Here is a 20288-nt window from a genome sequence, read left to right as displayed (position 1 = left end):
CCTGGCATGGTGGTGGGACAGAGTAAGCGCTTGTCTTTTTTGGGAGCGGTTATCCCCCACAGCCATGCCTACAGCTCAGTCTTGAGTGGTCCCGTACTTGTGCGAGGGAGACTGCTTGCGTAGGGGCGCAAGGGCCGTCTGAGAGCTTAGAGTCTGGTGGGAGAGGCAATGACTGAGCACGAGCAGGTGCAGACAGAACTGCACAGGTGGTTCCACCCCACCTGCATGCCGGAGAAGGGAAGAAGGAGCAAATATTCCGTATGAGGGTCCCTAGGGAAGCTTCACTAAGCAGGTGGCATTTGCATGAGTCTCGAAGACAGAGTAGGAATTGAGCAAGAGGGCGTTTGTTCTCGAATGAGGGGACAGCATCAGAAACAATGGACGGCTGCGCACAGGAGCACTAGCATGGGGGAGTCTCTGGATGCAGCCAGGTTACTGGGGGCCTTGACTGCCCCTGGGAGGTCGTATTGGATCTGGAAGGTTCTCCTGGGCCACTGCAGACTTTGGGGGCAGGGAGGGACATGGCCACTGTAGGTTTTAAGGATATAAGTCTGGAGATGTTAGGTTAGATAAGAAATGATAAAAAGCCTGAACTCTTGACAGTGTCAGTAGAGTCTCAGGGCACTGGCTTTGGAGCGAAAAAGACACCGGCTATGTCATGCTCTCCTGCGTTTGCCTGGACAAGACCCGTAACCATCTTCCTTGTCCGGAAGAATGGGCATATTCTTCATACCTGCTCTCCAGGGTCTTAGGAAGGCAGAAACGAGGTCGTGAGTCTGACTTAGTACAGCACCTGACACATTCAGGTATTCAGTGAATTGTACTTACACTTGCGATTGTTTTCATTATTAGTAATCACCGTTCATGGGGGAAAACTTTGGAAGACCTTTGGGGATTGGTTGATGGGAACTAGAAATGGGGTGGATAGTGGACTTTAAAGTGTGGGGGAGGGGAGAATCAATAATCTACTCTTCAACAGTTTCTTGTCTGATACTGAGCTGAATATATGCTGCATTTATTTCTTATTGGCCGCAAAGACACCATCCAGCCCACCCTTGAGGTCACTCCTGGTTTTCCATTGCCATCAAAATATTTCTCAAGTGGACTCGGATGGGTGGCTCTCTTGGATTAGTGGCATCGTCCTGTGCTGTGGGACACGGAAGACACAGGTAAACTCCATGATGCTCCGAACGTCGGCCCCTCTTCTCCTCCCAGGAGGGACTGGGTTTGTGTGCCAGAGATCTCCTCGAGTTTCCTACTCTAGAAGCAGGATTGACACTCCAGTTGGGGCTTCATAGTGCCTGGAATTCTGCCACCTCTAGTGTGCTCTGCCAGGGAAATTGAAAGAGCACCAACGGGGTGCCTGGGTGGTTCAGTTGGTTAAGCATCTGACTCTTGATTTCAGCTCAGGTCATGATAATCACGGGTTCGTGAGTTCGAGCTCCGTATCTTCCTCTACACTGACAGCGTGGAGCCTGCTTGGGATTCTCTGTCTCCCTCTCTCTCTCTCTCTCTCTGACCCTCCCCCCTCCTGAGAATAAATAAATAAATCTAAAAAAAAAAAAAAAGAGCATGAACTTGGATCACAAGGCCTTAGTTTTATGCAGCGTTGGGTAGGTCTTCTAATTTTCTGGGCAGATGATGGAAGTTTTCCTTCTTAATTCTCGGGATTATCATGATAATAGGGAATAAAGTGAAACAAAACTGAGGGGAATAATAATAAAGCTTTGGAAATGATTCTTAGGGTTGCCAAGAGCATCCCATGAGGAAATGTGTATGAGTTTTATAAAATATAAAGCAATGTATTCCTTTGCTATCACATTTCACTACCTGCTTCTGCTAATTTTGCAACAGTCAAAAAGTGGAGTTTTTGAGTAGATTGATTTTGGATAGGATACAACTTCTAGACCTTACCTTTGTTGATTAATTGTTGGCTTACTAACTAAACCAGGCAACTTTTTGAGTCCATTGTGTCTCCAAGGCCTCTGTAGTTAGACCTGAGATACCAAACATTTTTCCTGCAAACATTTCATCCTCTGCTTTCATTTTATCGGCATTAAATCCCACTGTATATTTTTAGAGCTATGAATTTGGCTTTTGAATTGTGCTGCACAAATAAATGGTCATTGATAGAAGACTTTGTTATTAGTAATCAATTCCCACCTTTTAATTTCCAGGCTTACTGATTGTCACTGGAAATACACTGTTAGCGTATTTCAAAGTAAATGGATTTGTCACTTTTAGTGTCCCTTTTAATGATTCCTTGTATGTTGTCACATGATTTCCCTCAGAGAATTCCGTTTAGGCATGGTGGCTGTGAACCATCTCTCATTTCTCTGTGCTGCTTTTTCTTCTGTTTATTTTTTCTCTCCTATCCTGGCAGGAAAGCGAGAAACAACAACACTGTCATGGATGCACATATGTGGGATCATAGATAGGCAAGACACATTCCAGAGGGTGGATGGAAGGATTCCATTGGTTGGCCAGTAGGTAGATGTGGTCTGTTTCCGCCATTGGGAATCTAGTGGATAAGATTTGTGGCTGAGAAATGTGCAAAGGCTTGCTGATGAAGGAAGTCAGAAAGAACCAAAAAGGAGAGCAATCAGCCATTTTATTTGTTCATTACCCAGGACACATTTAGGTGGTAAAGGCAGAGGGCTATTTGTCATTTTCTCGTGGAAATACATGATTACGTTTGTTTGGAAGCATGGTGTGGATGGATTATGGTATGACCAGAGTGTAGTGCTGGGTAGCATCGAGGTCTAAAATATTAAGTAATATGCCTATGTGCTTGCATGGAAGAAATGATAGAAAGATTGCTATTTGAGTAGTGGGGAATGCCCGTAGAAATTGATACAAGAAGGTTCAGGAATGTTGGATAGTTGCCAAAAATAAAATTGATTGGGTTTTAGAAATAGTATAGTGTTTGTTGTTTATTAGCTTTCTATGAAACTTTGTGTATATGTTACTTAGTTTATAAGGAAACAAGTTTGCAAGTGTAAATGATATTGCTGCTACTTGCTAGATTTATAGTCAATTTCATCCATCATCGTGCTTATCTTAGAATTTATTTAGCATAGGTTTTGCTAAAATCACTGGATAAGTATCCCTTTTCAGAATAATTATTAGCATGGAAACTCCTACTATAAAGATGTTTTTAAGTGACACAAAGTGACATATAAGTACTTCACATATATAGTGTTGTCACTCCAAAACTACATGGATAGGAGAGAAAAATTGGCGGGCGGTTTTTCCGAAAAGTAAGAGTCTCTGAAAATTACTTTATTGTGGTATTCTAGGACAGGGTCCGTCAAACAATTTTTTGTAAAAGGCCACATAGGTAACATGTGTTCTCTGTCATAACTAGTGAACTCTGCCATTGTAGTGTGAAAGCAGAAATAAGCAATTTGTAAGCAAAAGAGCATACGTGTATTCTAATAAAAACTTTATTTGCAAAAGCTGGCCCACACACAGTAGTTAGCAGATCCCTCCCATAGCATATTCTTTCCAAGTTAAGGCTCTTGCCATGGTATAAAGTGACAAAATAATCTTTTTAAAATTTTTTTAAGTTCAAGACATCTCTATGGATTTCTAGATTGTATTAGAACCAACTTCTTAGAACTTGCACCACGCTCCAGAAGGCCTTATAAACAAGATGATATACACTAATGACACTGGAGATGTTTCTGGTTCCATTTCACATTCATGTAAGACCAGAAAGAAGATTCCTCTTGCTCCATGGGGTGAGTCCACTGGGCGAGGTTTCAGCAGGTTCACAGCTGATCCCTGTGGGATGCCACTCTTAAGATTCCACTCATTGCAGACTAGGAGGGCCATAGACTGCCTTGTTGTTCTACACATTCCTGGTCAGGCATCCCTGGGATGTCCTCAGGGGCTAGATCGTCTCCTTTCTGGTGCCATGTTGTTCATAAGCATGTTCCTGCCCATGGGCGGGAATACAGGGATTTTTGTGTGAAGGAGCCTGGGTGTTAAAGTCCGTTCACTGGGTGATGCCTCCTTCAGGCCACTGAGCCCAGGCAAAGGTCTTGCAGGCATCTATGTGATGGTTGGAGATGCCCAAAGCAGAAGAGGGGGAGACAAGGCCCTGGTAACTCTTCACCATCTCACTGGAGGAGGAAGGGTCTCTCTCTCTCTCTCTCTTTCTCTTTCTCTCTCTCTCTGTCCTCCTTGAGACCTCTCATTTGGTAGTCACTGGGTGATTATTTTGGTTCTGGTATAGTGGATGTTGGCCACGTGGGGTTTTAATGATATTTTTGCTGATGATAGGCAATTGAGTGAATCTGGGGGGACTGGACATTCCTACGGGCAGGGTTTACCCTAATGACAGGAAAAATAATCTCTAGTTCCGTTCTCGAATAACTTCGGAAGTCAATGTGCAAACGCTTTCAGTATTTAAATAAGCCAGGAGAACTTGGGCACTTTGCTCTTGTGGGCCCTGTGCTATTTCCTGGGTACTTTCGGCCACTCAAGTGCCATCTGGTGAATCATCCTCCTTTAGGGCACGAAGTGAGCCTACTTTGATCTCTCTTTTTTAATCTACGATTTTTATATGGAAATTTCAAGCCTTAAAAGGCAGTTTTCCAGAATGGCATCTAAGAGATCTTACAGCCTGAGGATACTAAAACTATTTTCTGGGGAGAAAGATGCAACTGAAGATAAATCTCCAAGTGTCTTTCTCTGGCTACAGGTTTTATGATCAACCCAGGCTGTTGTGCAGAGACCTAAAAATCAATGCCTCTCATTCCTAATGAGATCCTTAATGCGCAGTATGATGACAGGCAGCACGAAACCGAATACCGACGACGATACCCAGCACAAATATTTTTACTATGCATTTCCATTTAAACACGTGTCAAGCCAATTACATATTTATGGGGTTTAAAGACTATTGCACTGGAGCCTCGGATAACACACACTCTTCAAGTCTCGGTTTAGTAGAAGAGGAATTTTAGTCTAATAGTCAAGCTTCTTGCAAGCATGCAATAAATCATCTTTGCAACCATAAGCATGTACAGTTGACTGCTTACCGCGGCTCCGCAGACTCACCCCCACCTGGTAGAATTTTAATTCCCTCAGTAAAATTGATTCCACCAGTTCTGCACATTACTCTCCCTGTCTTCCATTTAGCCCGTTAGTTTGCTGACAGTAGAGTACACAGCACTTAGCAGCGGGTTTGTGGAACCATCAGTCAGGAAATTGTATGATAAATAGGAGGCAGCCAGGTTTAGTGGCACTTCCTTCTGCTCCAGCAGTTGTCCCCTGACTTTGGAAAAGTCATCATGTGGTGTTTTGTCAAGGGCCAGAACAGGAGATGGCTGCGGTGCGGTGACTTATTGCACATACACTTGAGTTATGATGTGCACAGCTGCGCTGCTCATGTGTAAATAATAACCCGTGAGGGGGATAATTATGGTGGCTGCTGGCGACACGGGCCTGTGCTTGTCGCGTGGGTTTTCTTGGACAGCTTCTTGGGCCCGTGATGGAATACGCTGCCGATCGTCCGCGCAGAGGCGACGAGCCAAGAGGCAAGGAGAGCACCCAGCGTTGGAGGATTCGGGAACTTTTTTATTTTTGAGAAATGTGTTAGGGTTGATGTCACGTGATGCCACGGGTGTTACAGCACAGGATCGAACTCTTTTTTTTCCCTTCGTCGGTACCGTGCAGCTGTGCTCAAGCATGTCTCGAGCTGGAAGAGGGATGTTCCATCGCAGTTTCCCAGAAAGTAGCTTCCGAGGTGTGGTCTCCACAGATAAGCGACCCACAAAGTGTAATTCTTTGCACAGATGTTCGTTAGTCCAGGAGAAGTTATTTTAGACTAAATCAAAAGGGAAACAAATAGAAACTGTAAAATACTTAAACTGAGGCCAGATGTCTTTGCTCAAGTCCGATGAGATCCATTAATTTTTGTTATTTACCCTAATTCCAGAATGCACAGTTCGCAGATTTCCTTAGGACATAAACAATCCCATACTTCCAGTCAGAATTAAATTTTTAAGCTCACCAAACACCAAACTCAACAGTGAGAAACGACTATAAAATGCCCCAATAATTGTGTCTTCTGTTTTCCTCTCAAAAGAGTTTTGCGGCGCTGGGCCGTTTGCTCTTTGGTTCTGAAAGAAGGAGGGAGGGAGAGAATAAGAGTGAATTAAAATCTTGTTAGACACACTAACTTCTTGAAAGTGACAAGGTGGCAGTGCCTTTCAGATGTCCACAATAGCCCTTCCAGGTCTTCCTGGGGAGGAGATTTTTATGCTGCTTGGGTACACCCTTGATTTTATAGGATTAACAGGTTGGTCTTCGCCTGTGTGCACATAATCACTGCACTTCATTATCAATACTCAAACGATAAGGAGTGTTACTTCCTGGATGTCTGAGGCAGACACCGAATGTGGAATAAATCCACACATTTCGAGCCCCGCATATATGAAAAACGTGGATTTGCGCCCTGTCGTAATTCATCGCTGAACCCACATAGAGAAAATCAGATACGGTCGACACCCACTTATCTGCTGGAGAGAATTGAATCACGCAGTCCACGGCCAAGAGCCAACAAGGAGAGAAGTGAAAAGCTCCTCCAGCTCTGACGTGTTTGTCACAACGTCCCTCACCACGGCCATGGAAAATGTGGAGGAGAAAGCCTTAGGAGGAGGGTCAGACTCTGTGAATGCTTGACTTAAACACAGTGCTAGGGGGTTTGTTTCTCTGATTGCTAAGAGCTGATGAAGGTGTGCCGAGTTCGAAGTCTGCTGGAGGCCAGCACGTTTGCAGGAGCAGCGACCCCTAAGGGGAGAAGAGAAAGAAGAGCCGCCCCCATGTCTGGTGGCCAACCGCCTTATCTGACTTGAATCTGACTCATTTAGGCCTGTTTCAGAATTTAAAACCAGGAAATATTTCACTGAATGTGCGTCAGACCTTCAAGCTAGTGAGAAAAATTGCTGCAGTCGATTGTATGTTGTTTGCAGAAGGATGGATTAATTTTCATGGAAAATGGTTATGTGAGGTCGGACATTTTGGCTCTGCAGGATGACCGACTTAGGTGGCACGCTGAATGTGACAACAGTGTGGGGTAAACTTTCCCACTTAGCATTCCAGCTACCAAGATTTGCATTACAAAAGAGCAACTCCCACATCCTTTAGATTTAAGTCCTGAGTGGTGCACTTAAAATATAATTGAGTTTTTCAGGGTGCCTGGGTGGCTCAGCGGATTGAGTGTCGGACTCTTAATTTCGGCTCAGGTCATGAGGTGGTGGGTTCAAGTCCTGAGTTGGGCTCCATGCCAAGCATGGAGCCTGCTTATCATTTTCTTTCTCTCCCTCTGCCCCTCCCCCCCGCCCCCAGCTCGCTCGTGCTCTCTTTCTCAATTTAAAAAATGTATATATTATTGATTTTTCATGTGGAATTTATACAGTGGCTTACACTTTGTGGTATCGCAGTGGCAGTGCCCTGACCATACCAGGATGATGCTTCCTCTCCCTATTTGCCACTCCTCCCACCTTCATCTATCTTACAACGAGCACAGGATGCAGTCAGTAATTGACCTTTTTGTTACAATATTCCTCTTCCAATCCCACAAGTTTTCTAAGAAAGGCTCCAAATCTGGTGGAGCCATAGCTTTGCGCACCTCCTTGGTTCGGTCAACACTGCGTCAATGGTTTTTCACTCTTATTGTATTTTTTCCTCATAACCATACTTGTAGATTCTCAAAGGAAGGCAGCCAGGGCAAAGTTCAACACAAGGGAAGTAAAATTTCATAATTTTTTTTGAAACTTTATTATAGGGCGCCTGGGTGGCTCAGTCCGTTAAGCATCTTGGCTCAGGTCATGATCTCACGGGTTTGTAGGTTCGGGCTCTGTGCTAACACCTCAGAGCCTGGAGCCTGCTTTGGATTTTGTGTCTCCCTTTCTCTCCACCCCTTCCCTGCTCACACTGTGTCTCTCTCAAAAATAAATAAACATAAAACTTAAAAGAGTTTATTATGTTTACATTCTAAGAGATGGCTTGTTGAAGAAAATCTAGAAAAAAGAGAAATGCATAGGGAGGAAAATGAAAAAACACCCAAAGTCACCCCATGCACACCTAATACTCGGATATGGGGGCTTATGCAAATCCACGGTGTGGGTGCCGGTCTGTGTTTGGCACAGCCCCCCATTCCCCACTTAGAGGTTCTGTGTCACTTCTTCCAGCCACCACTCAGAACCTGTTCGCAGCGCCTCCCTTGGGATCCTCTGCGCCACCTGCTACCTCAGGTTTAGGCAAAACCTTCAGACATTTAGAAAATGCTTGAAGCCCTCCTGAGGCACCTCTGGTGTGCACATCAATTCCCGGGGAAGATTTGGGGCAGTAGCAGCAGGATGGTTCTGTGCAGGCTGCCAGGACAGACACGTGTGGGAGATAATATTTGAAGAGAGGCTTTGGCATATTTGCCGTAACGCAAGGCTCATCACCGTGGAGACGCATCTTTGCTCCGTCACTTTGCTTCTTGAAACTCAGGGAAAACTCGAGTATCAGCCGTGCTTCTAAGAATAAAATGCGGCAAAATTCTCTTCAGCTTTTGCAGTGAATCACTATTTAGGGAAGAAAAAAAAAGCCCTTGATGAGATTTGTAGGAGACCGTGTGCTTACGTTACTGTAGTGAAGTAGAGGAGCGGCCGGAAGTAAGTGCACACACAGGACCCCAGGAAACTCTAAACACCAGCCTAAGCAGGAGGGAGGCTGGTCGGGGTCCAAGGTGAATGTCAGGGCTGTGGGGGAAGCATTCCTCTGTTTGCTCCCAGCCTCTCTTTGTCAGTCCGAGAGGGGTCAGCTCACCTCTTCCGGCCAGGCCCTGTAGCATTTCTCTGGCTAGCCTATAGATTGGCTGCCCTTGCCCTTGTGTGGGACTGTGGAGGTCTGGCCCAGGACGGGAAGGAGGAGATCGTGCATTTAAACTTTAAAATAGTGTGTGTATCATACACTTATATGTAAGTGTAGACATAACGTGTATGTAGACCCATGCATTCAAGCAGGGACTTTAGAAAATACTGCTTCCTTTAAAAAGCATCAGGGATATGGGAGAAGGGAAGCTAGTATGTGTATTACATCGTTGTCTAAATTTCACTTGACGGTACAATTTAAAAGAAAGTAAGAGTCTTGTCGTCCGTTCCTTTTGGTTTTGTGGCTCCCTCCAGCCCTTGTGCTCCTCCAGGCTTTCTCCCAGGGTGGGACACACAGTAGTCCCTGTTCTTACTTTCCTGTCTGGGTTTACTGCGTTCCTAGCCTCCACCTTCTCAGGTGCCGTGTGCTTGGTCATACTTCCGTAGTACCCGTAGCCTCATAATGCACTTTAAAGAGTTCTTCCACAAATTCTTAAAGTGGACTCCACCCAAGTTGTCAAGACAGTATAACGGTGTTGTGTCGTGGGCTGGGATTCTGTTTCAGGGTGTTCCTCTTACCCATGTTGGATTTTCGTTCTTTTTCAGACCCTTCTCATCTCTTTCCTGCATTCCACCCTCCTGTGCCGATTGATGCGAGACATCATGAGGGGCGTTACCATTATGACCCGTCTCCGATTCCTCCATTGCATGTGTAAGTAATAAAACTTTACCCTTTAATGAAGCAGCACGGGATACTAGCTTTTTCTGTCTCACGACTTTTTGTCAACAGTGCGGCTGCTGGGCTTTGAAGGTGTAATAGAAGTATAAGATTTACTTTTGAAATACGGCAAGCCTGTCTGTTCCTGGACGCACTGAAGCAAATCCCCGTTGCTTCCTGAAGAATGCCTATCACACTAGGTGGCTGGCAAGTATTCACTATATATTTTGCTGACGTGTGTTCTGTGGGCTGTAAATACTAAATTAAAAAAGTAGGGGCCTACTAATGGGAAGTTACTACTCAGAATATGGATCTGGGAGAGATTGGGTTTGAAGTTTTTCCTGCTAAAACTCAGATTACCTGGAAGTCCTGTCCCAGGGCTCGCCAATGAATTGTAATGAAAATGCTGTGGTAAATTTTCATAACCCCCCACGGTGTGTCCACCAACAGTGACTTGACGGATGGGAATGTCTCCCCAACAAAATGGCGCTTGCGATCGCTCACGCGATTTACACAAAGATAAGAGGAAAGCATGACTTTGATAACATACATTAGAAAAAAAAGCAGAACATTTTGTGGAAATAAATATTACCGTACTCAGGTTGGGGGTAAAAAGAGTATTCGGCTTGCAAACTGCAATGCTATTTTTTTGGTAGTCATGTCCAGAAACATTGTCAGATACTGTGATTACTGGAGCTGCGGTCTGGGAGGGGCTCTCCCTTACTAATGGCCTTGATGTATACATCTAGTTAGATCTGGTAATCACCCTTCATTCTGAGACAGTAAAGTTAGAAAAGCACAAATAATACTTTGAAGAATAATGCTGGTTATTTAGATGGTAGATTGCATCTCCGTGGCTATTAGTTAAGCTGTGTAATTACGTATATGCCAAAGAAAAATGAAGTTGTTTTAAAACAAGTCCTCCTCTGTGAACAGAATTAATTGATATTAACAGCCGTAACTACATGCCCAAGTACACATATAATATTTTACCAACAGTTTTTTGGATCCATCCCCCATTATTGAATTGTAATTTCAGAGCAGATTTGCCTGGAGGTAAGTAATAAATCTGTGGTGCAGACTTCCATAAGCATTAACGGAGAAGTGGGTATTTATAGAGAGAGAATACGGAGACTCGTGACTTATTCTTTGACTTTTCACTGGAACACGAGTGAGTATTTACAGGGTTCTGAAGCCTGCTAAAAATATACTGAAATAAAACCATGAGGCCAATTAAAAGCTCCTATAGAAAGGGAAGGAAATTCCAAATTCAGGCTGAAACCCGCCATGTCATTCACCCCGTTGTAGGGAGGTTTTGTGGGGCAGATGGGACCACAAAGGTCTCCGAGGAGGCCCTGCCCCGTGGTGCGGAGCCAGCGAGGGCCAGATCAGCCTTGGTGATGCAGGTGGCAGATTCCTCCCAGACTCCAGTCTCTGTGATGTGGTGACTTAAATCAGATTTTTGTGGGATTTCAGAATTGTTCACTCTTTCAAAAACCCTGTTATGGAGCAATCCCCCCCCCCCCAACCCCCACCAAAATGAGTTTATATGACAGAATGAACTAATTCCTATGGGTTCATTATAGTTCGCCTTGTTATTAAATTCAAATATGAGTTTACCAATAAAAATCCCAAGCCTTGGTTCTTTGGCAGAATGCAGTAGCAAGCCCTCATGTCGCCCACACCTTGTGTTCTAGACCTTGATTGCTGTACCTTCAGTTTTAGCTCACCTGTGATAAAAACACCACAAGATGAGGCAGGTCAAGTTTGGAAAGTCCTAGGGTTGGGGGTTGCATCTCAGGTATGACTGCTAAGCTGGGATTTTTATAGATTTCAGGACTTCCTGGTGTTCAGCCAAGCATTAGGATGCTTTCACAGCAATGGACTAAATTGTTTGCTAGCTGCCTAAACAGATAGTTATCAAAATTCATAATATAGGGCCAGTAGATAATCCTGAGCCCACAGAGGAGCCCCAGAGAGCTCTGAGAGGAGTGCCATTGCTGTGTGCAGAGCATAGTGAGAAGGTGGGTCTGTGCCTTCCTGGGACTGCTAGTCCTTAGCAGGGATCTGGGTGGGGACAATGAGCTTATGCAGTTGACTCCAGAAGGCTAGGGGACATCTCAGATCCCATGTGCCTTTGTAACAGAATCTTCCTTATGCATTATGCATTGCCCTCAGTGGCCTTCCCTCGCTGGTGGGGTGGCAGACTCCTGCTTAAAACTCCTCATCCTCAAGTTCTAATTCAGGTATCACCCCTACTGGCTATCCCCCGAGGCTGTTCCTCATTTTGGCCGGTACCTTGCGAAAAAGGTGCTCAGTAACACTCAGGTGGCCCATCCGGGAGTCGTGATGAGCTCCAATCCCCCACTCTTTCTTTATTCACACTCACCTGTGCTGGGAACTCTGGTAACCTACTCTCGAGTGGATTGGTTTCATCCCCTGGAAATGAGGTTTTCTGCCTTACCCCACTCTCCCAGATTGCAGGAAGAGTTCAATGAAGTCATGTTCATGTGAACGCTTTTAAGAGCATAGAGCTCTAAACAAATGTTGGGGGTTAGCATTCCAGGAAGTGGGGGCCTCAGAAACACTCGCCTCGCTCAGTCATGAACCCCTTCTTGCCTTTGCACCTTCTGAGGTGCTATAAGTAGACGCTTGTGATCATTTTAGGAGCGGAGAGTAATCTAGGCAAGTATGGCTCGGTTGCTAGAATCTTAAAACACCTCTGGGGGTGCCTGGGTGGCTCAGTCAGTTGGGGATCCAACTTCAGCTCGGGTCACGATCTCATGGTTCGTGAGTTCGAGCCCCACGTCAGGCTCTCTGCTGCCAGCATGGAGCTGCTTCGGTCCTCCGTCTCCCTCTCTCTGCCCCTCTCCCACTTGTGCACGTGCTCTGTCTCTCTCAAAAAGAAATAAACATTAAAAAAATTTAAAAAGAAAAAAAAAAAGCACATCTATGCTTAGGGGTAAAGCAGTATCCTGGAAAAGTAAAATGCTTTCATCTAGAACGTGAGTTCCAACATGGCTTGCTATATAATTTTCTCATAGAAAATGAGGCCAAGTGAGCTTACAAAGTTTTTAGAATAAACATGTTTAATTATAAGAAGACAGAATTTGAGGATATTCTCATTATTTTGTACACATAATTGTCCTTCTGGTGCCAGCTTTAAAAATTAAATTATAAGTCTCTTGAAAACAGGATTTGTGTTGATGATGGAAATACTGACAGATCTCTGTTTAGAAGGATGGCAGGCACTGTGATAATTATGCTATCATATCCTATCATTAAAGATTCTATTGAAAGAGGTTTATAAATTGCTTCTCTTTTTAGATAAACCACCCTATATTAAGGCATCAACGATATGGTGCAGAATTAAATTAAAATCTCATAAAATGAAATATGTTCTGTATTAGCTGTTTGACACTTAATTTGCCTCTGAATGAGTAGAGGAAATCACAAATTAACCTGCCTTTGTTTTTCCAACCATGGCTTATTAGGTGTTAGAACAACTACAATTACAGCCTAATAATAACCACCAAGCCTTATAAATATGTACTGAAATGCGTCCCTTAGAACCCAGCTTGTTAAATGCAATGCCTTTAGCTTACCCTACTTAACTCTCAGGGCATTGTCCACAGTGTACGGTTAGGCAGTGTAGACCAGAGTCTAGAAACTCACATTGTTTTGAGTGTCCTGGAAATAATCGTAGAATTTGCTAGTATTTCCTTTCTTAACTCAGAATCATGATTTTAAATTCATGGACTTACAAGTGGGACATGGAATGTAGACATCATCTTTCTTTGAGTTGTCGCAGAAAGGTTGTCATATAAAATATATGATTCCTGCTTTGTGTTTACTTAATTGAAGTAGTTTGGAAATTAAGAAACATTGGAGGTGGGGGATTTCCCCTTTTCTTCTGAAAGTTACTCTCCACTGACTTCACCAGGACTTGTGCCCAGTAGATAAATCTAGAAAAGTGTAATGTTCTGGAAAAATACCAGTGAATGCATCTTATTATATTACTGAGATTTTTTGGAGCATTAATGACAGAACCTGAATGTATATCCAGAGTCAAGCAGATTTTTCCTTCCTGGTCTTCTGTGTATTCCATGCCTTGCATGGTTATCAGGGTGCAGCCTTGCATAACTCCAGGAGGCCTTATTGTAATCTGTGGGGGTGGGTGATGCTCTCTTGGCCAAACATTATTGTATTTTCAGATTTCACTTGGAAATTTAGACAATCGCAATATTAATGCTCCTCTCCCCCAGAATACAGTTGGATGTTTAAGTGACTTACCTTGCTTCAATGAAGAAAGTACTCTTTCTCTTGCATTTTGAGTGCATGTTTTTTTGTTTTGTTTCGTTTTTTTTTTTTTTTTTTTTTTTTAATTAGAGTTAGAATTCATTTAAGCACGCACCCTTTTAAAAACTAGAGGCGCCTGAATGGTTCAGTAGGTTGAGCATCCGAGTCTTGATTTTGGTTCAGGTCATGATCCCAGGGTCGGGCTCCAGGCTGAGCATGGAGCCTACTTAAGATTTTCGCTCCCTCTCCCTCTCCCTCCCTTCATCCGCCCTTCCCCCCTACTTGCAGGTGCAGGTGCTCGCTCTCTTTCTCTAAAAAAATAAAGATAAAAATAAACTAAACATAGTGTATTAATAGAAACGCAAATTATAAAGTTTTAAATTCCACGTTTATTCTGGATTTTTACTTGGGAGAAATGTCTGTCTTTTACATAAAATTTTTTTTGACGCAGAGTTGTCTCATTTATGGACCAATATGAATTGAATTTCAGACAGTCCATTTGTTTCATACTGAACTCTGCAATTCATTTTCCTAAGCGGGGTCCTTAGTGACTAACCCATTACAATAATCGAAGCCCCACAGAGCTTGCCAGTTGAGCCTAGAGCTGCCCTTGTCTGGAGCTGTGGGTGTGTGCCACACTGTGCCCAAGCCTGCAGCCACATAGGCTGCCCCATATCACCATCCACGTCACTCATTCATTTCAGCAAGCCAGTTTCATCTTCCCTCTTCTTTGGAGAAATGAGCGCTCATGTTCCATTTTATTCGGCGGCTCTTTATCCTCTCGCTTGAGTCAATGTGGCTCTTCCCGGGGCTGCCCGACTCACTGGAATTATTCCACCTAAGCAAGAAGAGGTGTCCCTCCTACTGAAAGTGGTCCGCAGCCTGGCGCCTGGGGAGAGGACTCCGTGCACAGCCGATCATTAATATTAGCTGTGACATCGAGTGCTCTGGAAATAAGTAAGGCTTTGCCCCATGATTGTGACTGCCTTTTAGGGAGGAGAGCAGGAAGATGAGTAGCAAGTTTGGAGCATGAATAAATACATTTCTTTCCAGGGAGAGAAAGGTCAAAGAAAAGATGCATCATTATGGTAAAAGCTTAGACAAAGGAAGAGTAAGGAGGTGGCCTGTGCTGCTACTCAGTTCCCTTCCCTCTTTTCTTCCTGCCCTCCCTGAAATCAGCACCTGGCTTGTCTTCCTAGGTCCTGTCCCTATCATGAGCACATGTAAGTTGTTCAAAGCAGCCTTCAGTCTGGCCACTTACTTAAAATTTTGTGATGGGCCCATACACATGATAGTGGTTTCTCTGTTTCTGTTCCCTCCAGTAAAGTACAGAGATTGAGCAGAACCTTGTATTTGTATTTGGGGGCATAACCAGTTTGGACTGTTTGAATAGTACAATTTAAAATTAACAAAGTAGGGGTGCCTGGGTGGCCCAGTCAGTTGAGTGTCTGACTCTTGGTTTCGGCTCAGGTCATGATCTCACAGTTCATGGGATGGAGCCTTGTGTTGGGCTTCAGCTGACAGCCTTGGAGCCCGCTTGGGATTTTTTCCTCTTGCTCTCTCTCTGCCCCTCCCCCACTCAAGTACACTCTCTCTCAAAATAAATAAACTTAAAAAAAAAAAAAGAATTAAAATGAACAAAGTAGGGGTGCCTGGGTGGCTCAGTGAGTTAAGCGTCTGACTCTTGATTTGGCTCAGGTCATGATCTCATGGTCAGTCGTGAGATTGAGCCCCCTGTCAGGCTCTGCACTGAGCGCAGACCTGCTTGAGATTCCCTCCCCCACCTCTCCCTCTTTCCCCCTCTGACCCTCCCCTGCTTGTGGACACTCTCTCTCTCTAAAAAAATAATAAGTAAGATAAACAAAGGAAAGTCCTTTTTTTCCATTCAGTGCTCTACCGTAAACATTATTAGGACTGGTAAAGTACAATGACAGATTCCATCAAATAGCTATAGCAAATATTGTGTAACACCCACTCGCCCTGCCAAGAAAAAAAAAAAAAGAAGAAATGAACTTGATTATAATTACATCTCTTGAGTACAAAGACTATCTGTGTGTTTCTTTGCATATGCTGGGCCAGATCCACGCCTTATGCATAAATATTCTTTTCAGGAATGATGATGGGCTATTTGTCTTAGGCCACTAGAGGATCACTGCCAACGTCTTTCTCCTGTTTTTGTTTGTTTACTATTGTTAGAGTGTATCACCTTTTTTTTTTTTTTTCAACGTTTATTTATTTTTGGGACAGAGAGAGACAGAGCACGAACGGGGGAGGGGCAGAGAGAGAGGGAGACACAGAATCGGAAACAGGCTCCAGGCTCTGAGCCATCAGCCCAGAGCCTGACGCGGGGCTCGAACTCATGGACCGCGAGATCGTGACCTGGCTGAAGTCGGGCGCTTAACCGACTGCGCCACCCAGGCGCCCCTTTTTAAATTTTTTTTTTCAACGTTTATTTATTTTTGGGACAGAGAGAGACAGAGCATGAATGGGAGAGGGGCAGAGAGAGAGGGAGACACAGAATTGGAAACAGGCTCCAGGCTCTGAGCCATCAGCCCAGAGCCTGACGAGAGTGTATCACCTTTATGCCAACAAGGCTAGCACACTTAGAACTCAAAATCAAAAGCTTAATTAATATTAAGATTATATTAGGAGCGCCTATAGCGATGTGATGCTCCTTAGTGCAATGCATTCCCTGGAACTAAATCATTTACTGGTGGTAAAAGTCCATAGGCACCTAATGTGACTGGGTACCATTTAATATACATTTATTGCTGCTTCCCCGGCCCTTCATATGGAAATAAAGTTAATGAAATTAACAATCTTAAATGGAAAACCTAAAAAGGGTAGCACACTTCCAAAAAGAAGGGGGGGGGGAAAGAAATGAATAGATAATACAACGTGAGAAAATATATAATGGCCATAGCTGTTATATGACATTTTTTTGCCTAATTAACTATGGGCGAGGTGCAATTTTAGACACTTGACATAATTATCTCCTATAATTCTTAGAGCAATGCTATGATGGGGTGGATACTACCAACTTTATTGTAAAGATACAGAGGCCTTGACCCAGAGAGATTACAAGGCTTGGGAGTAAGTAGTGCATCAGATGTTATGACCCCCTTTATACTTGACTATTTTCCTCTGTTTGTGAAAATCAACACTGCAGATTTTGCTGGTCTAGTCTATGCTTCCTCGATGAGCACAAATAGTTGTAACAGTACCCGATAGGAAGTTTTCAGTGTCACTGGCTGTCAGTGTCTTATGCGGATTTCTAAGGTAGGAAATACGGCAGCGTGAAGAGCCTTAAAAAGCCTTTTGACCCGATAAGCCTATCAATGGCTGGAAAAATCAGATACACATCAATGTTTGCGGCTGTAGAATTTGGGACACCAAACAACTGGCAAGTTTACATATCCAGCCATAGGGGGTGGGCTGGTAAATTGTGATTCGTCAATTGGTAGCCTATTGGGCAAAGCCTAACAGTTTTACATTTGAGAAGACTGTATTAAAACATGGGTAAATAATGGTCAGCGATTATAACGGTGTACTGTATAGAACGTAAGCCATGTTGGACTAGGTCACCACATGTGTCTTCCTGGGACCGTCTTCCCTCAGATAGCCATGGCTTGCTCCCTCATGTCATACATTTGTCTGCAGTGATGTCTCCTTATCTGAGAGGTCTTCTTTGAAGACCATCGACTGAGCAGTTTGTCAAACTGCCCTGTAAGCCCAGTACAGGCCCATGGCCTGGTTTTGTGAATAAAGTTTTATGGGAACACAGCGACTGCCACTTGTTTACTGTTGTCTGTGGTGGCTTTAGCAATCAAGGGCCTAGTTGAGTACCTGAGACAGAGAGAATATGGCCTGCAAAGCCTAAAAGATACTTTGCCAACCCCAATCGAAAATACCACCCCCTTTCCAGCCCTACCTTTGTCCCCTTTTTCTGCTTTATCTTTTTTTTTTTTTTAAGTTTATTTATTTTGAGAGAGGGAGGGAGAGAGAGAGAGAGAGAGAGAGAGAGACAGAGAGAGAGACAGAGGGAAAATGAACAAGTGAGGGAGGGATGGGGTGGTGGTGGTGGGGGAGAGAGAATCCCAAGCAGACTCTAGCAGAACCCCGATGCCGGGCTCGATCCCATGAACTGTAAGATCATGACCTGAGCCGAAATCAGGAGTCAGATGCTCAAGTAAGTGAGCCACCCAGGTGCCCTGTATTTTTCTTTCTTTTTAATCTGTGAACACGTGCACAGTATTTTCTTCTTTTAGACTTTCATACTGCTAATCCCAACCCTTTTTCATTGCCTGTCATGTCACTTTAAAAAAGCAAATAGCTCTTGGGGGAGCCTGGGTGGCTCAGTCGGTTAAGCGTCTGACTTTGGCTCAGGTCATGATCTCGCAGTTCGTGAGTTCAAGCCCCGCGTCAGGTTCTGTGCTGACAGCTCAGAGCCTGGAGCCTGTTTCAGATTCTGTGTCTCCCTCTCTCTCTCTGACCCTCCCCTGTTCATGCTCTGTCTCTCTCTGTCTCAAAAATAAATAAACGTTAAAAAAAAAAATTAAAAAAAAAAAAGCAAATAGCTCTTATTGTTTGGTTATCATTTCTCATGATTAACGGAAAAAATGGAAAGCCTGCCTAATTTTTAAGAACGACTTTAGACCACCTTCATGCAAAGTTCCCTGTGTAAGTATGAAAAGGTGGGCGAGTTTCAATCCTGAAACTTTAGACATTTGAGTGAGCCTGGCGGCCTAAGTTTAGACCAACCAGTACACATTTCTTATTCTGCATCAAGAAATGAACACGAAACAAATAAACGTATACTCCAAGGGCATAGCACTTCTTTCTGTTTTGCAGTATTTCTAATGACTGAAATATTGAATTCGGTCATCGGTTGCAGAGAAAGCAGGCCCTAATTATAGCGCACATTCACAGAGTCTGAGCGGCAGCTTCTTGGATAAAATTCCTGTGTTCTTTGTGCTGCGCTCAGCGGTCAGGTCTGGGAGCAGATATTGACTGGAGGTATTCACGGTCACTGAACCGGAAGCCGCCGGCTCTATAGAGCCTGCTGTCAAACCTGTTGCAGGGGGCCTGGGGGCTACTGGACTGTAACAGACTTTTTTCTTTGAGTACAATGCTTCCACTCATGTTAAGCCTGGCTTCAAAGAAAACAGAAATTTACTGCCATGGTTGTATTTATTTTTCAAAATATGCGTTTGAGAAAATGGAACTTGAACGGGGTTTGTCCCAAAGGGAAGACACTTTCAGGTGAGTTCCCTGTGATGAATACCACCCGGACCAAAGCCGCCCTGCCCGCTGTGGCCCTCTCTCCTTCACTTAGGTAACAGAACCCGATTTTTCCACCTAAACAAAGACATGCCATTTCCTATAGCGGCACAGCAGGCTGAGTTCATTTCAGACCTTTCCCCAGGAGAACAAAGGCCTATGACACAGGACTGCCTGTCACTCATTTCTTTTTTGTTACTCTCGAATCCCTATCCCTGCCCCCAACCATATTCATATGTCAGAAAATAAAATGGTCGCAGATTTGTTTCTAGAAACCTGCCCTTGCTAACTTTCTGAATCTCAAGTAACACATGAGCAAGATCTTTGCATCTTTGGTGATGCCACGGACCTGGGCATACGGAAAGGAAGCATCGGGGAAAAGGTCAGTTTTGAAACACATTCTCTGAGTCCTAAAGTTAGGGGGGTGTTTTGGCAGAACATTCATTAGATAACTGTATTGAAAAGAACATTGAAAAAAAAAACCTTGGCCATTTGTAGTTTTGGTGTAATCTTTGTTAAAGACATATCAGAATAATAGTGGGTATCATTACATTGCAGTTGGGTAAAAATCCACACCTTGGTCCCATGGTTTATTGGTCCCATGTTTGCTTCCTGAGCTAACCCAGCTCGCATGGTTTTTGAACCTCTGGTATGGAAATACATCAAGTGCAATGCTAGATCTCTACCCTTTGCTGCTGTCTCTCCCCTCCTTTCTGTCTCTGTCTCCCTCCACACACACACACACACACATGCACACGCACGAAGAAAAGAATGTGCAGGAATAGCTAAGAAGTGGCAGAAACTGCCTTTAGGGCATGAGAGTGCATTTCCAGTAAAGAAAAAAAAAAAAATAAAGGTCTGTAATCTAACACCACAGATATTCTAAAATCCAGTCACTTAATATTCTGGTTTATGCAGCATTTCACATGTTTATAAGTTATAGATATTTAAAACTTAATTATACAGCCTCAGAGAGATCACAGATTCATTAAAAAGTTCTCCATTGGGACTGCTCTAAGGGAATTGGAAGGTTAGCCTCAATCTGAAAATCTAAACTAATACCAAAATGCATTATTGTATAGAATCACAGTTAAAGGGGGTTTTATAGATTCACCTCT

The 20288-nt window shown here is 43.8% G+C and overlaps 1 protein-coding gene across 5 annotated transcripts in view; it reads left to right on the top strand.

The window, feature by feature from the left end:
- Nucleotides 1–20288, top strand: part of GLI3 (GLI family zinc finger 3) — a 277561-nt gene that overhangs the window by 142767 nt on the left and 114506 nt on the right. For all 5 annotated transcript variants that reach the window (XM_053218660.1, XM_053218659.1, XM_027071602.2 and 2 more), the window contains one exon: nucleotides 9480–9585. In XM_053218660.1, the coding sequence (XP_053074635.1) occupies nucleotides 9480–9585 (106 nt within the window). The remainder of the gene's footprint in view (nucleotides 1–9479; nucleotides 9586–20288) is intronic.

The sequence above is a fragment of the Acinonyx jubatus genome, chromosome A2, assembly GCF_027475565.1.
Source record: "Acinonyx jubatus isolate Ajub_Pintada_27869175 chromosome A2, VMU_Ajub_asm_v1.0, whole genome shotgun sequence".
In the NCBI taxonomy this organism is placed as follows: domain Eukaryota; kingdom Metazoa; phylum Chordata; class Mammalia; order Carnivora; family Felidae; genus Acinonyx; species Acinonyx jubatus.
This window is presented reverse-complemented; position numbering and strand designations above follow the sequence as displayed.